The sequence below is a fragment of the Eucyclogobius newberryi genome, unplaced genomic scaffold (assembly GCF_026437365.1).
Source record: "Eucyclogobius newberryi isolate DKJ021-1_F unplaced genomic scaffold, fEucNew1.0.hap1 SCAF_21, whole genome shotgun sequence".
Lineage (NCBI taxonomy): Eukaryota > Metazoa > Chordata > Actinopteri > Gobiiformes > Gobiidae > Eucyclogobius > Eucyclogobius newberryi.
The window spans coordinates 15,123,427-15,142,028 of NW_027315846.1; the positions used below are offsets into that span (position 1 = coordinate 15,123,427).

Consider the following 18,602-nt stretch of genomic DNA (forward strand, 5'->3'; position numbering starts at 1 on the left):
TCATTCTCCTTCTCATCTCCACTCTCACCCATGGGCCTTCCCAGCCATTTTGAAAGTCTGATCAAATCAGGCATTAAGATGGCTCCACTCACGCCCAATATAGCAATGTCAATACTTATCAACTCTTCCCTGCACAAGCCGACTACACCAACAAAATCCCCACCACCCATCCCCCCTCGCCTCTCACCTGGTCCCAAACTCTCCTTGGCTACAAAAGCCCCACCACCCATCCAACCTCGCCTTTCACCTGGTATCTCCCATAGCTAGGATGCACTGGGTCTCAGTGTTGCCGGGACTTATTGTCACATTAAAAATCAAACCAACCCGGGGCCCTATGTAAAAAGAGCCCCCCCTAGTGCTATTTCTGTAGTCACATCATCACACAGATGGAAAAACAAAATGCGAGTCAGGCCCGATCTGAGAAATGTGATTCATATTCCCTGTGAAAAGATAAAGCCCAGTCCCACTGAAACTAGTCTGAAACTTGCTGTGCTAAATGTCAGATCCTTATGTAACAAATCTCTCTTAATTAATAATTTTATTTCTTCTTATAATCTTGATTTTATGTTTTTAACTGAAACATGGCTTGACAAAAACACAGGAAATGTAGTTCTGATAGAATCTGCTCCACCCAACTTTAAGTTTGAATCTGAAACACGAGAAAACAAAAAAGGGGGTGGAGTCTGTGCTGTCTTTAGAGATGAAATAATTACCCGCAGGTTGTCTTTTGGGGTGTTTTCATCATTTGAGTATGTATCCTTTAAAATGGAGCTAAAACGGTCTCCATCCATTCTCTTCATTGTTTTATACAAGCCTCCCCAGCACTGCCAACGTTTTATTGATGATTTTACTGAGATGCTTTCAGTCATATGCACAGACTTTGATGGTTTGGTCATTACAGGTGATTTCAACGTGCATGTTGATAATATTTGTGACAGAAACGCTAAAGAGCTTGATGCTGTCCTTGAAACCTTCAGTCTTACTCAGCATGTGAGAGGCCCCACCCACAGCAAAGGACACACTCTAGATCTCATAATTACAAAGGGGGTAAATATTTCAAATGTCAATGTGATCGATGTTGCTCTGTCTGATCATTTCTGTGTCTTCTTTGACCTGTCTGTTTCTCCCCAACCTCCGGTTGGTCCTGCAGTTGTTCAGAGGAGACACATAAGTGATGGCACAGGTGCACTGTTTATGGAAATGATAAACTTTGAAAATGTCTCATGTTCTAATGTAAATGATTTGTTGAACTCTGTTACATCTAGTGTTTTGAATGTTCTGGACACCATCGCCCCTATAAAGGCTAAAATGGTTAAAAATAAGCAGAAGGCGCCGTGGAGAAATGATGATTCGGTCAGGGCACAGAAAAGGGAGTGCAGCAGGGCCGAACGGAAATGGCGCAAGTCAAAGCTCCAGGTTCAAAAAGAGATTTACAAAGAAAAGCTGAACATGTACAACCTAATCTTATGTAGAACTAGGGAAAGATATTTTTCTGAAATAATTGGAAGCTGCAGTAACAACTTGCGTGTCCTGTTTGCCACAGTAAACAGATTAACAAACCCTCCAGCTCAGCTGCCGTTAGAACTCATTTCCACATCCAAGTGTAATGAGTTTGCATTATTCTTTAATGACAAAGTTCAGGGCATTAAAAATGCTATAAATCCCACAATGCAAAAAATTACCCTAAAACCACCAAGACACTTAGAGCTAACTCACTTTGCACCAGTAACTGACAAAACTGTCCATGAGATCATCACCAGTCTGAGTTCATCTACATGCTGCCTTGATGTGTTACCCACCAGATTTCTAAAGTCTGTGCTGAACAGTTTGTTAGCACCATTCACTCACATAATTAACATGTCGCTTCAATCTGGAACATTCCCAATGTCTTTGAAAACTGCGGTCATAAAGCCTCTCCTAAAGAAGAGCAGTCTTGATGCCGCAGTACTGAGTCATTACCGGCCCATCTCTAATCTGCCATTTTGGGGCAAAGTCCTTGAAAAGGTTGTTTACCAACAGCTCACAGATTTCCTCTTAATAAACAACTCATTTGATGTTTTTCAGTCAGGTTTTAGACCTCATCACAGCACTGAGACTGCTCTTGTCAAGGTGACAAATGACATCCGCCTGAACACTGACACGGGCAAAGCCTCAGTCTTAATTCTGTTAGATCTGAGTGCTGCTTTTGACACTGTCGATCATGGGATCCTCTTACAGAGACTAGAGGACTGGGTGGGCATCACTGGCACTGCCCTAAACTGGTTAAGGTCCTATCTGGAAGACAGGAAGTACTTTGTTGAAATTGGTAGCTGTGTCTCAGACCACATGACCCTGACCTGTGGAGTGCCCCAAGGGTCAGTCCTGGGTCCCCTTCTGTTCAACCTCTACATGCTGCCGTTGGGTCAGTTGATACGCAGTGAAAATGTGTCCTATCACAATTATGCAGACGACACTCAGATCTATGTTTCACTATCGGCAGGTGACTATGGACCAGTCGATTCACTCTGTCACTGCTTCCAACAGATCAGTTTGTGGATGCAAAACAACTTTCTCCAGCTGAACTCAGACAAGACTGAAATAATCGTTTTTGGCCCACAGAAACAAAGAGAAAGTGTTAGCGGTCACCTCCAGAGTCTCGCTCTAAAACCTACAAACCAAATTAGAAATCTGGGGGTAATAATGGACTCAGACTTGAACTTTAATAGCCACGTCAAATCAATAACATCAGCAGCTTTTTACCATCTAAAAAACATTGCCAAAATCAAAAATATAGTGTCAAAACCAGATTTAGAGAGACTTATCCATGCGTTTGTCTCCAGTAGATTAGACTACTGTAACGACCTGCTCACTGGCCTCTCCAAACGAGTTGTAAAACAGCTGCAGTACATCCAGAACGCTGCTGCTCGGGTCCTGACTAGAACCAGGAAGTATGATCACATTAGTCCTGTTCTCAGGTCTCTGCACTGGCTCCTGTGGCTCAGAGAATAGACTTTAAAGCAGCTCTGCTTGTGTACAAGTCTCTCCATGGCCTAGCACCAAAGTACATCTTGGATATGTTAGTGCCATATGAACCATCTCGGACTCTGAGGACCTCAGGGACCGGCCTCCTGCTGGTGCCAGAGTCAGGACTAAACATGGACCGGCCTCCTGCTGGTGCCCAGAGTCAGGACAAAACATGGGGAATCTGCGTTTCAGTTTTATGCAGCTAAAATCTGGAACAGTCTTCCTGAAGATGTGAGACAGGCTTCTACTCTGACAATGTTCAAATCTAAGCTAAAAACAGTTTTGTTTAGCTGCGCATATGACTGAAAGGATTTTTTCTTTGCACTCTTCTCTTTTGTTTGTGATTTTATTAGTTTAGAAAATCAGTTGGATTGATAATTTTTAATTTAGTTAATTTTATTGTATTTCTGTTTCTGTAATTTCTTTGTGATTTGAATGCATTTTTCCTGCTGTGAAGCACTTTGAATTGCCTTGTGTATGAAATGTGCTCTACAAATAAACTTGCCTTGCCTTGCCATAGTCCGGAAAATACGGTATTGACAATTTAGCAATGTGCGTGCAAGCTCTGTAAACGTTGCTTACTTAAAACATTCACATAGATTGTTATTGCTATTGTTGGCACATGAGGCGTGCGCTGTCTGTGTGTCCAAACAGAGGAGAGATGGCCCTGCTGTAACATGTTGTCATTTGTGCTACTTGATTATGTCCGTGCCCACAACTAGCGTGAGTAAAGTCAACTCAGGGGCGGGAAAAGGTCACAGAGACTCTCCCCTCTGCTCGGACGGCCAGCGCACTGAAGCTCCGCCAAGCAGTAATTATTAATGAAGAGACCTGAGCAAATGGACAGGAAATGCAGAGGTATTGATCGGCTGCCCTGCTCCAAGCCCTGCAGACTGGCGCCAGCCTGGGGGCCTGTGGTTTCCCAGGCTGCCGTCTGCGGAGAGGGGACCGCCGAGGTGTGAAACCAGGGCCACTGCCACCGCTGCCCGCCACACCTGAAGGACACGGCGCTGGAGAGGACAGAAATCAAGTTCTCCAATCATATTAGTGCGGAACAATTGTATGCGATATGTGTTGTCAACTTTATTTGGACAACAATGGTAAAAAAAAAAAAATGCTTTTTTTTTTTTTGCAGGTGTCAGCTGTCAAGTCTTCAACTTCACTATGTTAATATTTAAATCTGGCTTCTTCCCATGGTCCAAAGATAGTTGTCCAGCTATATACGTCCCCACCATTGATACTTAGTTGCTGTGAAGAAGCGTCACCCGTTTTAATGTTCCTCAAATATTTCAGCTTGGTTTCAAGTTGGCAATTTTACAATATTTACAATAATAAACGTGCATTACGGAAGATATCCCATGTAAACGTTTGGCCAAATGATTCAACTCACTCCAGATGCAGAATTGCAATGGCAACCACAGAAGGTAGTTTAATAATGTAAGATCCTGAATCCTAATTACATTTTAAAGTTACAGAATGCTTTAAAATTGTATAGAGAAAAAGGACAAGATACAAAGTTTTCAACAGAATTGCGAGTTGTGTTCGTACCCGAGTGCACTAATGATGATAGAATCTTGAATAATTGGGAGGTGGAGAGAAGGGGAGGCATGACAGTAAAAGGCAGAAGACTACAAATGACTCTGGACAAGTGGGATGCAAACCAAGAGGGGGTGAAGTCTTTCTGAAACAAGCTCCTTTCTGTTACCAGTTTGTTAATCCACTTCCTCCTGTGTTTTTCTTTCCACTGTTTGAACTTCCTGGGTACAGCGAGGTACAGAATGTGCCAGGGAAAGCCTCGGGCCCTTCATAAAATATTCAGCCTCGCCGTGAGCAGACATGAGCAAAGTTACATGGAAAGCTAAAAGGACCAAACAAGGAAGGAGACTGGGGCACTGCCAGAATGACAAATATAGTTATGAACCAAACTTTTTTTATAAATAGATGAGCTCTGGCCTGTGCAATGAAGCTCCCTGTAGAAATCAACTAGTCACTACTGCGGATATGTTAGAATTAATTTGTAACATAAAAGAGTGGACTTCTCCTGGGGTTACAGTGTTACAGGGCCCAGTGTTTTAAGTGGAAACTCTGACAACGCCACTATATTGATCCGATACTTCATATTGAGCCCAAATAAAACTGTTTTGTCGGCCATACGTTGTAGAAATAGTAGAAAAGTGATGCTTGCAGCTTCCAACACTGAAGACTCTCGGGCGTCATAAAAGCCAGAGTTGGCAGGACTATAAGCAAGCCTGAAGTGGGCAAAAGTGTCCGTGGTGTGCCCAGACGAGGCCTGGTGTAATTACAGCAGGGGCCAGTGAAGAGAGTGGGTCAGCAGACAGATGGATTCTGTTACATTCTGTGCATACAGAGACACACAATGATGCAAGGGCCACATACCCGTCTGTCTGACAGCAATCTCCAATGTGACAGCAACCATGCAGAGATTTAGATCAAAGAGTGTGCAGTAATATATCCAACGCTTTGTATAAATGGTGAGGGGAATACTTTCTGTGAGTTGACTTTTAATCAATGGTAATATTTTGTAATGCACAAACAGAGCACTCGGGTAAGAGTAATGTTATTTCAATTCAAAATTATATTATTAAGTAAAAGTATTGAGTAGTGGTCCAAGAAATTAAAAACATTTTGAAGAAATCACTATTCTTGAGTAATTATAAGATAAGATAATATAATCCTTTATTTTCCACAGATGGGGAAATGTTGGTGTTACAACGGACAGATAACTTATAGGAAGTCTAACAAAAACTCTTGTTAACAAAACTCCTGTAAACGGGACCTCTCATATCTTAATAGGGAATAGAGGGAAGAAGATAAAATAAAATAAAAATAATAATACAAAAAGCTGGCATAAGACAAATAATACTAATAATAATGGAAAAGTAAACACTCTTATTTAGAGTGGGAAATAAGAGTTATCCCATCAGTTATATGCACATGAATATGCACATGAATTCACTGAATATAACATAAAATGTATAATTTGAGGTTAATTGGAAGGACAAAACATAATGCCCAAAGAAAACATATAATGTTTAAATCATTTCATTGTTAACAAAAACTGTGAATTATAGACTTTGGTGAGAAGAGAAACCAAAGCATTTACTCAAGTATGAGTTACTTCAAACCACATTTTTTGTCAAGTACAAACAAAAGTAAACAGTTCGAAAACTACTTTAAACAATTCTATCAGAACACGTTTTTTTAAGCATTTTAAGAATGTCACCTGTTTTCGACGAAGCGGCCTGAGCAGTCTTCACTCATCATCACATGTCACTCCTTCCCTGGACCATAAGATTCTCCGAGTATCTGCAAGTGACCTTCTCATCCATAGACTCTGTGGACTCTGTGAAATTAGGGATTGCAGATGGAAATTAACTATTCAGAATCAGAATCAGAAAAGGTTTATTGCCATTGCTAATGAACACATATCACAAACATAGGAACTTGCTTGGGTGAGTCAGCTTATTTAGCTACAATCTTGTGTGGAACATCTTTGTTTTTACGAGCTTAATGTCTCTGTGCACTGTCCCTTCAAATAAAGACCAAACTAAACTGCTTCAGTTTAAATGTTCTCTTTATCATATCCTGTATGTGTCAGAATGAAAATAAGCTTCACTAGTAACAAAGTTGTAAGTTGTCATGTTAAGACAAGCTAGAGGAATAAACACTACTAATCACTATCTCATGATCAAAATATAATTCAACCACCAATCCCAATGTTAAGGACTTTAGATCAAATCATTACACACCATCACCATGGGGACTCTCATGGGAAATGCAATAATACGTTTGATTGGCTATTCTCTATTAGGGTTTTCTGCTCTTATTAATTGACTTGTTTCATTAATTTAGTGCACAGTTCTGCTCCTTCTGTGCAACACTTACCTCTCTGGCATCATTATGAAAAAGCCAGTGTGTAAAACGAGTGCACATGTCAGTGGCCTGGTATTAAAACCTCCATTTGTCGTCTCGTGAAAAGGAACTGTCGGTAAACACCTGCTGAAACGATCTTATGGCTGGAGACTGATGGATGAAAGTCGCGCTGATGAGAACAGTAGGCTACGGCTTATTGGCCTCCTCGACACAGATGAGCACGTTGGCCCCCAAAAAAATGACACTTTAACGAGCTCTTCCCAGCTTTAAGTAGTGCGCGCCGGCCCCTCCTCGGGAACCTTCGCCTCTCTGACCCCGGCGCGTGCTTCCTCGCGCACAGGGCCCCGCGCGCGCTTCATTGGCTGACAGATCTGAGTGCCATGGAGACGGCTCATTAAAGGAATAACGAGAAGCGCCAGCCACACTTTGCCTTGTTATATCATCTCCTATGGATATTTGTGACCGGGGACAGAACATTGGGTGCCAGAGTGAGCGTGAAATAACTGATGATTAATGCGGGATTGTGAGAACGGGATTCTGTTTCGGTTTGGGAAAGTGTTAGGCAGACAATAGAAGGACAGAAGAACTAGAAGATGAACTAGAATGAAAGCAGATGAGTGGCATTTGTAAGTCTGGGGTTGATAACAAATTAGAGCCTGTTCATTCATTTATTTCATAGTCAGATGATGCAGACACGTTGTTCTCTTTTACTACCACTTGGGGGCAGTGTTGGCTTTGTGGAAAAACTATAATATATAATCTATAATTCCTTAACCGACTTTTACTCATGTAGCTATCTCCTGAATTTAGAATACACAGATTTATGTTCATGTCAGCCAACCAAAATTATGATAATTTGAACTATGAAAAGACTAAATATTTTAAATGGAGGAAAAAAAAGTCCTCAAAATGTTGCACATAACGGGAAGCTGAAACCCATTAATCTATTCAATAATATAATAGACCTAGATCTATTTGAATTAAGTTCAAGTCTTCAGTCAAATGTATTTTCTCTAAGAATATCTGTGCCTGGCAGAACTGCAGATGGACTGCTCTTCCCTCTGTGTGCTCCCCCTGCTCCCCCATGCTGCTCCCCCTCCCCCTGCTGCTCCCCCTGCTCCCCCATGCTGCTCCCCCTCCCCCTGCTGCTCCCCCTGCTCCCCCATGCTGCTCCCCCTCCCCCTGCTGCTCCCCCTCCTCCTGCTGCTCCCCCTTCTCCTTCTCCACCTTCTCCTCCTGCTGCCCCTCCTCCCCGCTCCATCTGCTCCTCCTCCTGCTCTCTCCTGCTCCCCCTCCTGAAGCCCCCCAGCTCCCCCTTCTCCTCCTGCCCCCTCCTCCTTCTCCCCTCCTGCTCCCCCTTCTGCTCTTCCCTGCTCCTCCTTCTCTCCCTCTCTTCCTTCTCCCCCTCCTTCTCCTCCTGCTCCTCCTTCGTCTCCTCCTCCCTCTTCCCCCTCCTCCTGCTCCTTTTGCTCCTCCTCCTCCTTCTCCCCCCTGCTCCTCCTCCCCCGCCTCCTGCTGGCGCGGCGCGCGGCCCCTGAGCCGTCCACAGCTGCGCGGAAGTGACACAGTCCGTGCGCCCCTACGTCACGTCACGCGAGACGGCAGCGCTGTAGCCGAGCGAGAAAAACAACAACAACACCCGTTTTCTGTCATAAAAGCGCCGTGACAACCGGTTAAGAAGAGAAGCATGTCGCCAGTTGTCCCGTGGGCTCTTTCCGGTGCGTAAAGGTGAGCTCACGTACCGATCACGCGTGTTTTTCTCACGACTAGAGGCACTGTCCACGACAACACTGCCGCGTCATAAAAGCCTTATCTAGAAGCTATGCGCCTGCTACGGAGGATCGGTTTGAGATCGATGGCTCGTGGACGCGGCAGTAAGTTTACTTTAAGATGATCAGTGAGTGACCCGCGGCTTATGTCTGCTGTGGTCCGGGGTTCATGTGCGGAGGAATGAGGAAATATTAAGGGCCACGCGAGGGGCTCCTGGGTGGGCTATGTAGCGGCATAGTGGCTCCCAGTGCCCTACTCACTATGTTATAGACTCCTTAGTGTCCGTGTTGTTATCAAGTTAACTTATTTCACCAGGACTTGTGTGTGTAGCAATTTAACTTGTATTATATTAGTACTCCACTTAAACATATGCATTACTTTGACTGCTGATCATGTAAGGTTGTCTCTCTTTGCATGTTAGTGTTTTGTTCACTTTTTTTTTTTTTTACAATGCTTATTAGCACTAGGCTCGTTAAATAGCTTACTCTGTGTCCGATACAGAGCAAGCATGCACAAGATGTTAAGGGCGAAATGGACGACTTTGCAACTGGTGGGTCACCTGACAGACACGGAGGAGAATGTCCTGGAGCAATTGAAGTGTCAAAGCGATTATCAGCAGAAAACCAGTACAGCAGCAACAAGAAGGCAAGGATCTGTGCCCAGGTAAATTCAAACTGTGGATTACTGCTGACAAGTGATGATAATGTGTTAAGAATGATTTATATTTTATATTTCATGTAGATGCGCCAGCACTCTGTAGATGAAACTACGCGACTCGAACCTCTATGTCTCGCCACTGGAGAGAAACGAGGATATATGCCAGAGAAGTCCAGGGTCTCCCACAGAAAGCCTCTTTTTGGGATTTCCCACCGGATCTCGGACAAGAGGAACACCTCCAGTGTGGAGCAACATGTGGGACAGGGCTCGGTGGACCTGCTCAACAGCATCCTCTCAGCCAAGCTCCAAGGAGCAGATGAAAACGGCCTGCTTGAAGACATGCCTTCCACAGAGGGTCACACGGAAACTAATATTTATCCACTGATTGAGAAAATGTTTTTTATTCTTAATACCCTTAATTCAAGTATGACACAACTACACAGTAAAGTGGACTTGTTAACTCTTGAAGTGATGCGAATTAAGAAACAGATCAAACCTACTGAGACGGTGATGGAGTTTCAGCCTCCTCCAGAGTATCTTCTCACCAGTGATGAGCTGAAGCAGTTGATGGAGCAGACGTCGAATGCTGGGGAGCTGGGTTGTAGGTTACTGGTTCATCTCTTCCCGGAACTGTTCAAAGCTAAAGAGTGTGCACATGACTGCTTCGCCTCCAAGAGAACAATTGAGTCTCTGCATCTGCAGCTGATCCGTAACTATGTGGAGGTATGCTATCCTTCAGTGAAGAGCAACAGCGTCTGGCAGGAGGAATGTCTGCTTCAGATTAATGACTTTTTTAATCGTTTCTGGGCGCACAGAGACATGGAGAGCGCTCGACAGCAGAGGAAGCAAACAGTTACAGGTGCTGAGATAAAGTCTGAGCAGCCCCAAACCTATCGCTTCATTAATGAGGAGGGTATAGAAATGGAAGAGCACTTGTCATTAGATAACCAGCAAAGCAGCCTTGCTGGGTCAGATTTGACACTTAATGCTCAATCCACCGAGGAGCTGGATGAGTGTTCCTCTCCTGAAGATTTTGTCATATTTCTTATGCATCGTCTGTTTCCAGAGTTCTTTGAAGAAGGAAAGTTACCAACTAGATCCGACAGTTTTCAAAGTGTAGGGCATCCACTACTAGACTCGGACAAGGTGGAAATGATTAGAAAGTATATGGAGGCAAATTTTCCAGATGTGCCTGAGGACAGCTGGCGGCAGGTGTGCCTTCAGCACGTGGAGGATGCACTAGAAGCTGATCACAGTAATGGAAATGTGAGTGAATCTGACAATGTCATGGATGAGAGCTTTGGCCTTTCTGAAGATGCATCTAATATCAGCGTTTTGGGACCACTTCGAAAGTCAAAAAAGTCCCTGCTTACGCCTGTAGATTTTGACAATCTGGAAATTCCTTTGCCTGGTTTTGCTGTTCCAAAAGAATATGTTTTGTCAAGGGATCAGCTAAAAATCAATTATGATTGTAGCTTGTCCATTGGCAACTTTGCTTCTCGGCTTCTGGTGCTCATGTTTCCTGAGCTTTTCACCCATGAAAATATAAGAAAGCAGTACAACTGCAGTGGCTCACTTGGAAAGAAGCAGCTGGACCCTATTCGCATAAACCTTATCCGTCACTATGTGCAGTTACTCTATCCGCAGGCCAACAATGACCGGGTTTGGATGTTGGAGTTTGTGGGAAAACTCGATGAGAGGTGTAGAAGACGTGACACAGAGCAACGAAGATCATATTTGCAACAGAGGAAAATCTATGGTCAGGACACAGACCAAGAGTTTTTTTGTCAGTTAAACCAATTCACTGCAGATAGTGTCAGAGAGGAGGCAGATATTCCGTCATTTCCTCCTGAGAAAAGTAGCAAAGACTTTTGTAAAATACCGCTAGATGAACTGACTGTGTGCAGCCCAGACTTTCCGATACCTTCATTGTACCTGCTGTCGGACACGGAGGTGCGGGAGATTGTCCAGCAGAGTTTGTCCGTTGGGAACTTTGCGGCTCGGTTGCTGGTGCGACTCTTCCCTGAGCTCTTTACTCAGGAGAACCTGCGGCTACAGTACAACCATTCAGGAGCGTGCAACAAGAAGCAGCTGGATCCTGTGCGTCTGAGGCTGATCCGTCATTATGTGGAGGCAGTGTATCCCGTGGAGAAAGTGGAGGAGGTGTGGCACTACGAATGTGTGCCAAGCATCGATGAGCGCTGTCGCCGTCCAAACCGCAAAAAGTGTGACATTTTAAAGAAGGCCAAGAGGTCAAGTACTGTGTCCTAGGTTCAAAATATTATTGAGACAGCATATTCTTGTCATAAACACTTGCACAACATCATATAAGCTGAAAATGCAATGTAGACTTTTGACCTGCTGTTCTTCGTAATGAGGCCAAGCTGTTACACGTCTCCTCAGTATTCTCAAGTCATATGTGACTACAGCAGTAGGTGCTGTAGCTTCTACGTAGTCTTAATGTCACTTAAGAGTCTATTTATATGCCAAAATAGCTTATTTAACCTACTTTAATGAATCATGTAGCCTTAAAACTAATTACATTATTAACCAATAGTGATGAAATTACACATTTGATATGTTTAGAAATTAAGAACTGTCCAGTTATTGATGTAGCATTGTGCCACCACTGTTTTAATAACAATGTGCTTATGTTAAGCCTTCTTATAGAAGTTTATATTAAGAAATTTTAACATGACAACGGCTCATGATAACCTATTTCTAATAAAAGCACTATTGCAACTCCTTGCCGTGAAATTCTCTCTCAACAACAGTTATTTCCATAACACCATACCACTCAATCCAATGACTTCAACATCTTTATTAGCACATGTCTAACTGCAACATCAAAACTAGCAGCACTGTTCATGCAAATATAAATGTTTTATGTTTAAGGTTAAAGACTGCATCGAGTCTGACATGTTCCAAGTAAAGTTCATGATTTTAAAGCTTCTTCTTTAGAAACCTCAAGAGATTTCCAGCGCCTTAATGCAACTTTTTGTTTATCTGTACTGCTCATCTCAGGATAAACTTTTCTAAGAACAACTCTCATCAATGTTACAGTGTTCGTTTCTCGGTTTTCCGCCAAAATCAGGTCTAAGGTGTCTCCGACTTTTACCTGAAGGGAAGTGTAAATCACAGGTTATCATTGATATGAATTGGTGATGAAAATTTTGTGTGGATAAGATGGTTGTAATTCGATAATACTCACAGTTTTACTTTTCTTGATCAGTTTCTGTCCATTTAGTCTCAGCTTACTGCTATAGAATGCGTCTTCAATTTTGCTATACAAAGAAAATAAATGTAATACTTGAAATAGGCAAACAAAAAACACATTACAACACACACATAATAATATCATCTACTTGCACCAATTTTAGGAGGGAGACTCACTTCCGTGCCATGTCTAATCCAGCTTTCATCACGACATCAAAGCGGAGAGACTGTACATGTTTATCCATGTCCTTGTAGTCTTTAGGCACATTTGGGTCCTCCACGTTGTCTTCATAATCACTGTCCTCTGGGTCTTTTTCATCTTCTTCTTCCTCCTCGACCTGTCCAGTTCGACTAAAGCTCCTTTTCTTGCCACCTTTAAACCTTAAATGATGAACGGCCCAACTCCGAAGAGAATCTCTGCTGCGAAAGTTGGGCCTATGGCAGTTAAGTGCAGGGACCACCGAGTGTCCCCAAAGCTGCCGTGTGTGGATTGTCCTGGGGCACCACTCTGTGTGTCTGAGTCCATAACCAGCAGCCAGTAGGTGCCGCGGATTCAACTTTCCCAACTGCCTCATGACAAGGGCCTGAATCAACAAATTGTGCATGTTGGTGCTCCCCCCAGTCTCTAAAACAGAAAAAATACCATGTTTATCAAGGATTAAAGGTATAGTATTTAGCCTGTGCTTTTATAGTTTAATGAACTACAATCACAACTGAACCTGGGTTGTGAGTGTCTTGAAAAAGGACATACGTATGTATTATGTATATTGTTTTTCAAGCCATGCCTTATGTTCAGCTCAGAACCTCCAAAATTCCCTCACTGAGCTGCAGAGGCTGCACTAGCACAGATTCTGATCAGAGGTATTTCCAGGTTTAACCCAAATGGATTTCAGACAACCCAAATGAGACTTGTGTGGCTCATTCTGCTTTCTGACAGGATAATCATCTTTCACCAAAACTTAACATTATAACATAAATTGTTTGTCGGTCTTGCAGTTTTTTCAGAATGAAGAATTTCCCTATTAGTTTACATTGCAGTTTGTCAGTTAAAATTCAGAGATCTCCTTGGGCAAAACAGTTAGAGCGAGTGAAAGAAACCACTTTTAACCACTGTCACTTTCTGCGCAGTTGTTGTTGTTGTTGTGTTGCTTTTAATGACTTTAACGCTTTTAACAATATACTTTATCGTCAAATGCATTCAATTCCTTTCCTGGCTGTCTCTCTCTTTCTCCTTTTTTCTTTCTTTTTTTACAGTACAGCTACGGTAGGTGGCGGTAAATACACCTGACCTTTTAAGTTGGCTGCCACCCGCTATTAAAAGTAACACAACAAGATATGCTTTATATCGTCACATGATGGGGCATAAGGGGCGTGATGTCATCATGCCTGTTTTCGTCATTCAATCATCATGGCAACTGTACAGGATTTGTCACTACAATATTCTTAAATTGTCAATCAAATTTTTCACCTTCTTCCAATAAGCTTTGCCAGCATGGAAACTTTGCCATACCCACAACTTCTCACTTCATAGAACAATCATTTGGAATAATGAATCCATAACCAATCGTAGTAAATCGTTATTTCTGAATAAATGATGGATAAAAACATTATTTATATACAAGCTTTGTGGAATGAAATATGAGCATTTTATAAACAAGTACTATTCCCCTGTAAAACCTCAAGAATATAATTATGTATTTAAAAGCATTCCCAAAGGATGGAGGAAGCTGAAGAAAGGACATATGAGAAAATCTGTTAATTAATAGAATCGACATCAAAGATTAAAGTGTTCAATTAAGCATATTAGAAAGATACTGCAAGACCCAAAACAAATGATCCATACTAGCGAGGCATACTGGGCTGCCCAGTTTGTCGATATACGGTGGGAGAAAGGGGCTAATAGCTTTTGACTATCGCTTGAACAACAAAGTCAGACAAATGCTATGGAAAATTATACACAATATGTATCCCACCCTTATCTCTAAAATGATAGACGTAACAACTTACTGCACCTTTTGCAGAGAAAAACTAAAACACCTCTTTTACGATCGTGAACCCTGTTGTCAATTATGGAAACAGAACAATACATTGCAGAGAACAGTCCTGTATGAAAATATTATAACAGTCTTTCAACACAAGAATAAAGATCTGGAATATATAGTCAATCTGATTTGATTAGGTAAATACCACATTCAAAAAAATTAAATATGAGGAAAATAAACATCCATTCTTCAAGGTATTGTTATATGACTTGCACAGTTACATAAGCGCCTTAAATACAGGCTGGAACAACAAATATATATTTCAATAAAAACAGAAGTATATAGGACATTTTTCAATCCAACGTAATTGTAACATTACAAACCCCAACCTGTTTTTTTTATATTTTATTTATTTATTCTCTCGGGGTATTGCACTATATTGTGTTATGTATATACTGTCAATGTTTGTTTCGTTTTATGTCAATTAAAAAAAAAAAAAAAGTATACGGCATTACGCAGTCACTCGGAATGGCTTCTTGCCATTTCCCAGCTTCTAGTTATTTATTAGATTGTAGTTTGGACCGTGGATTGTATTTATTACTTGATGTCCATAAGTCTTAGTAAATTGTAACATCTCCCATATCAGCGTCAGCTTCAAGGTTTATTGACACCGGAAGTGGTCTGAGCTGGACAGAAGTGGCATTTACAGTAACTTTAATTTAGCTGCTGAGGCCATGCTGAGCTACTGTATGTCCTGAATTAAAATATGTAATGACTATGTACACGAACAATGCTGGCAAAACCATAACTAAAAGGTGAACGACTCTTTTTGCAGCATGTCTTTTAGAGGACAAAACATGACACGCTTTCTCTGAGACTGAACACTCGAAAACCAACTCTTCATAGGACTTCATGTGTCAGAAATGATTAATATTTAATACTAACTGTTTCATGCTTGACAGTTCACAGAGAATGGGAAAGGACCGAGAAGGACCAAAGGCTCACCTCTCATCGCCTGGTGGTGGTGGTGGTCTGTCTGCTCCCTAGAGTGGGTTTGTCTAAGAACGTTGTGCTGCCACCTGCTGGACTGGAGGTCAATTGCAATTTAAAGATTGTAACCAGTAAAACCACAAAAACAGCAATAAATATGATTATCTAAGTGCCTACTGTGACCATTGACTGTATATGGACATATTTTGAAATTGAAGAGTTCATTTGCAAAAAAAAAGAAGAACGAATCCATTTGAAGCATGATATTACAGGAAATGTCACAATAATTATCGATAATATTTAAACTATTTTATATTTCTAGCTTTTGCAAGTAAACAATTGAAAACACGTTCAGTGCAAGATATGAGTTGCAACAAATAAATAGCAGAACGAAATGCCTATAAATATAAATAATAGAAAATTAATGCAATAAATATTGTGCCACTAGATTGCTCCATACATCATTTAAGTTGCAGCTATAGTTAAATATATAGTTACGTTTATTTTAGGGCAATAAAAAAATGATCTCATCCCTGTTTTGGCAAATCCTCTTATTTATACAGTTATTCATAATATGTGTAGAAGATGGTATAAAAAAGACAGCAAGGGTTAGAGGTGAAACTAAAAACTAAGTGTGCACAGAAACAGTGTGTGTGTGTGTGTGTGTGTGTGTGTGTGTGTGTGTGTGTGTGTGTGTGTGTGTGTGTGTGTGTGTGTGTGTGTGTGTGTGAAAAACCCTAATCAATAATAAACGTGGAAATATCAATTTACTGTTTGCCTGTTTTAGCTGTTACCATAGCAGGGGCTCATCTATTATTAACCATTTGGGTGTCTAGTATTTGCCCTCAGTGTATTTTGAGCTCTGGTTTGACGCATCAGTTGACTTTATTGTTAGGTAATTGCACGTTTTGTAGGCAAACAAGAGGGTTCAGGTCTTAGTGAGAGGGTTAAATATGTAAAACTATCTCGTATTTCTAATGGAGGGGACACAAGTCAAATCGATGAAGGACAAGGCAGGGAAAACGGTGCGCTTCAGAGTGGCATCTGCCAACAGCGGACGCGTGCTCACAGAGGTGTTCAAGGATGAAACGGGCTGGAGCAGGTCTGTGTCACACTCGGTGGACTCTGACAGCACCGGGAGCCCAGACACAGAGCAGGACAACCCCCTGACCCCCAGCGAGGCCAACAGCCACCTGAACGGACTGACGGTGAGCAGCCCTGTGGACGAGAGCGAGGCTGAACCCGATGAGCTGCTGCTGTATGCCAGTGCCAAGAGAGAGATGTTCTTCACCAACAAGAGGATCAACATCTGCAGCAAGAACGGGACCATTCGAGGAGTGAGGAACAAAGTGAGCGCAGGCCAGGTGCTTTTCAACAATCTCTCCCACGTCTACTCTGTAAGTAGATCTGAAGGAAACGTATCATGTAGGACGAAGAAGATGTTAAATTATGAGTGTAGTTCTAAATCTAATCTTTTTAAAGGGAAGTCCTCGTCAACCAAAAAGGAGACCTTTGGAAAAGCAGTAGGCCAAACAAGATGAACTCTCAAAGAAGTGGGCCAGGACCCAAAGGCCAGGACAACTTTTGTGTGCACACAGCTTATATCGATGTTAATTAAACGTGTTAAGCATGTGTAAATGTTTTAGCTTTTTCTGACAATTTTTGTATTTTTTTAATAATATTTGTACAAAACTTGTGATTATGTTCACTTTTAAGGCTAAATAGTATTTGCAAAGCCACATTTTCTCATAGCCATATATGATCCATTCATGTTGAGATGTAAGCCAATTTATAGGCCTAATTGACTGGATTTATTGATTTGCTGCACTAATTATTCAAAAAAATGTTTGTGGTGTTATAAAGCCATAATTTTACTTCCTGCATGTTTTCATGGTTTGTTCTTTATATTATGTTGCAAAAAAGAGTATGATTGTAGTAATACAACTTTATTAATCAATCAATTTAAAATACTGAAAAAAAACGGATAGACCAGCATGGATTTCTTGCTGGCCATACTGGTCTGATGTTGATCTGATGCTGGTCTAATACTGGTCTCATGCTGGTCTAATACTGGTCTCATGCTGGTCTAATACTGGTCTAATACTGGTCTGATGCTGATCTAATGCTGGTCTCATGCTGGTCTAATACTGGTCTGATGCTGATCTAATACTGGTCTCATGCTGGTCTAATACTGGTCTAATACTGGTCTGATGCTGGTCTAATACTGGTCTAATACAGGTCTAATACAAATCTAATACTGGTCTAATACAGGTCTGATGCTGGTCTAATACTGGTCTGATGCTGGTCTAATACTGGTCTGATGCTGATCTAATACTGGTCTAATACAGGTCTAATACAAGTCTAATACTGGTCTAATACAGGTCTGATGCTGGTCTAATACTGGTCTAATACTGGTCTGATGCTGATCTAATGCTGGTCTCATGCTGGTCTAATACTGGTCTAATACTGGTCTAATACTGGTCTCATGCTGGTCTAATACTGGTCTAATACTGGTCTGATGCTGGTCTAATACTGGTCTAATACAGGTCTAATACTGGTCTAATACAGGTCTGATGCTGGTCTAATACTGGTCTGATGCTGATCTAATACTGGTCTAATACAGGTCTAATACAAGTCTAATACTGGTCTAATACAGGTCTGATGCTGGTCTAATACTGGTCTGATGCTGATCTAATGCTGGTCTGATGCTGGTCTAATACTGGTCTAATACTGCTCTGATGCTGGTCTGATACTGGTCTAATACTGGTCTGATGCTGGTCTAATACTGGTCTAATACTGGTCTGATGCTGGTCTGATACTGGTCTAATACTGATCTAATGCTGGTCTGATGCTGGTCTAATACTGGTCTAATACTGGTCTGATGCTGGTCTAATACTGGTCTAATACTGGTCTGATGCTGGTCTAATACTGGTCTAATACTGGTCTGATGCTGGTCTAATACTGGTCTGATGCTGGTCTGATGCTGGTCTGATACTGGTCTAATACTGATCTAATGCTGGTCTGATGCTGGTCTAATACTGGTCTAATACTGGTCTGATGCTGGTCTGATGCTGGTCTGATACTGGTCTA

At 41.8% G+C, this 18,602-nt stretch overlaps 3 protein-coding genes and 1 long non-coding RNA gene across 5 annotated transcripts in view; 3 read left to right on the top strand and 1 right to left on the bottom strand.

The window, feature by feature from the left end:
• Positions 1–18,602, top strand: part of LOC140370691 (uncharacterized) — a 592,343-nt gene that overhangs the window by 569,589 nt on the left and 4,152 nt on the right. The window lies entirely within an intron of this gene.
• On the top strand, positions 8,442–12,066 carry bend3 (BEN domain containing 3). 2 transcript variants are annotated; one of them, XM_072457150.1, is made up of 3 exons: positions 8,442–8,615; positions 9,169–9,330; positions 9,409–12,066. In XM_072457150.1, the coding sequence occupies exons 2-3, from the start codon at positions 9,199–9,201 to the stop codon at positions 11,593–11,595; spliced, it is 2,319 nt and encodes a 772-aa protein (XP_072313251.1). In that variant the 5' UTR covers positions 8,442–8,615; positions 9,169–9,198; the 3' UTR covers positions 11,596–12,066. The 2 variants fall into 2 exon arrangements, with proteins under 2 accessions (XP_072313251.1, XP_072313250.1); XM_072457149.1 differs by having other exon boundaries at positions 8,443–8,625.
• On the bottom strand, positions 12,119–15,581 carry mtres1 (mitochondrial transcription rescue factor 1). Its single transcript, XM_072457151.1, has 4 exons — positions 15,528–15,581; positions 12,718–13,165; positions 12,536–12,608; positions 12,119–12,442 (listed from the first exon to the last, which is right to left on the bottom strand). The coding sequence occupies exons 1-4, from the start codon at positions 15,532–15,534 to the stop codon at positions 12,260–12,262; spliced, it is 711 nt and encodes a 236-aa protein (XP_072313252.1). The 5' UTR covers positions 15,535–15,581; the 3' UTR covers positions 12,119–12,259.
• grxcr1b (glutaredoxin and cysteine rich domain containing 1 b) lies at positions 16,198–17,385 on the top strand. The gene is made up of 2 exons (XM_072457824.1): positions 16,198–16,909; positions 16,995–17,385. The coding sequence occupies exons 1-2, from the start codon at positions 16,490–16,492 to the stop codon at positions 17,037–17,039; spliced, it is 465 nt and encodes a 154-aa protein (XP_072313925.1). The 5' UTR covers positions 16,198–16,489; the 3' UTR covers positions 17,040–17,385.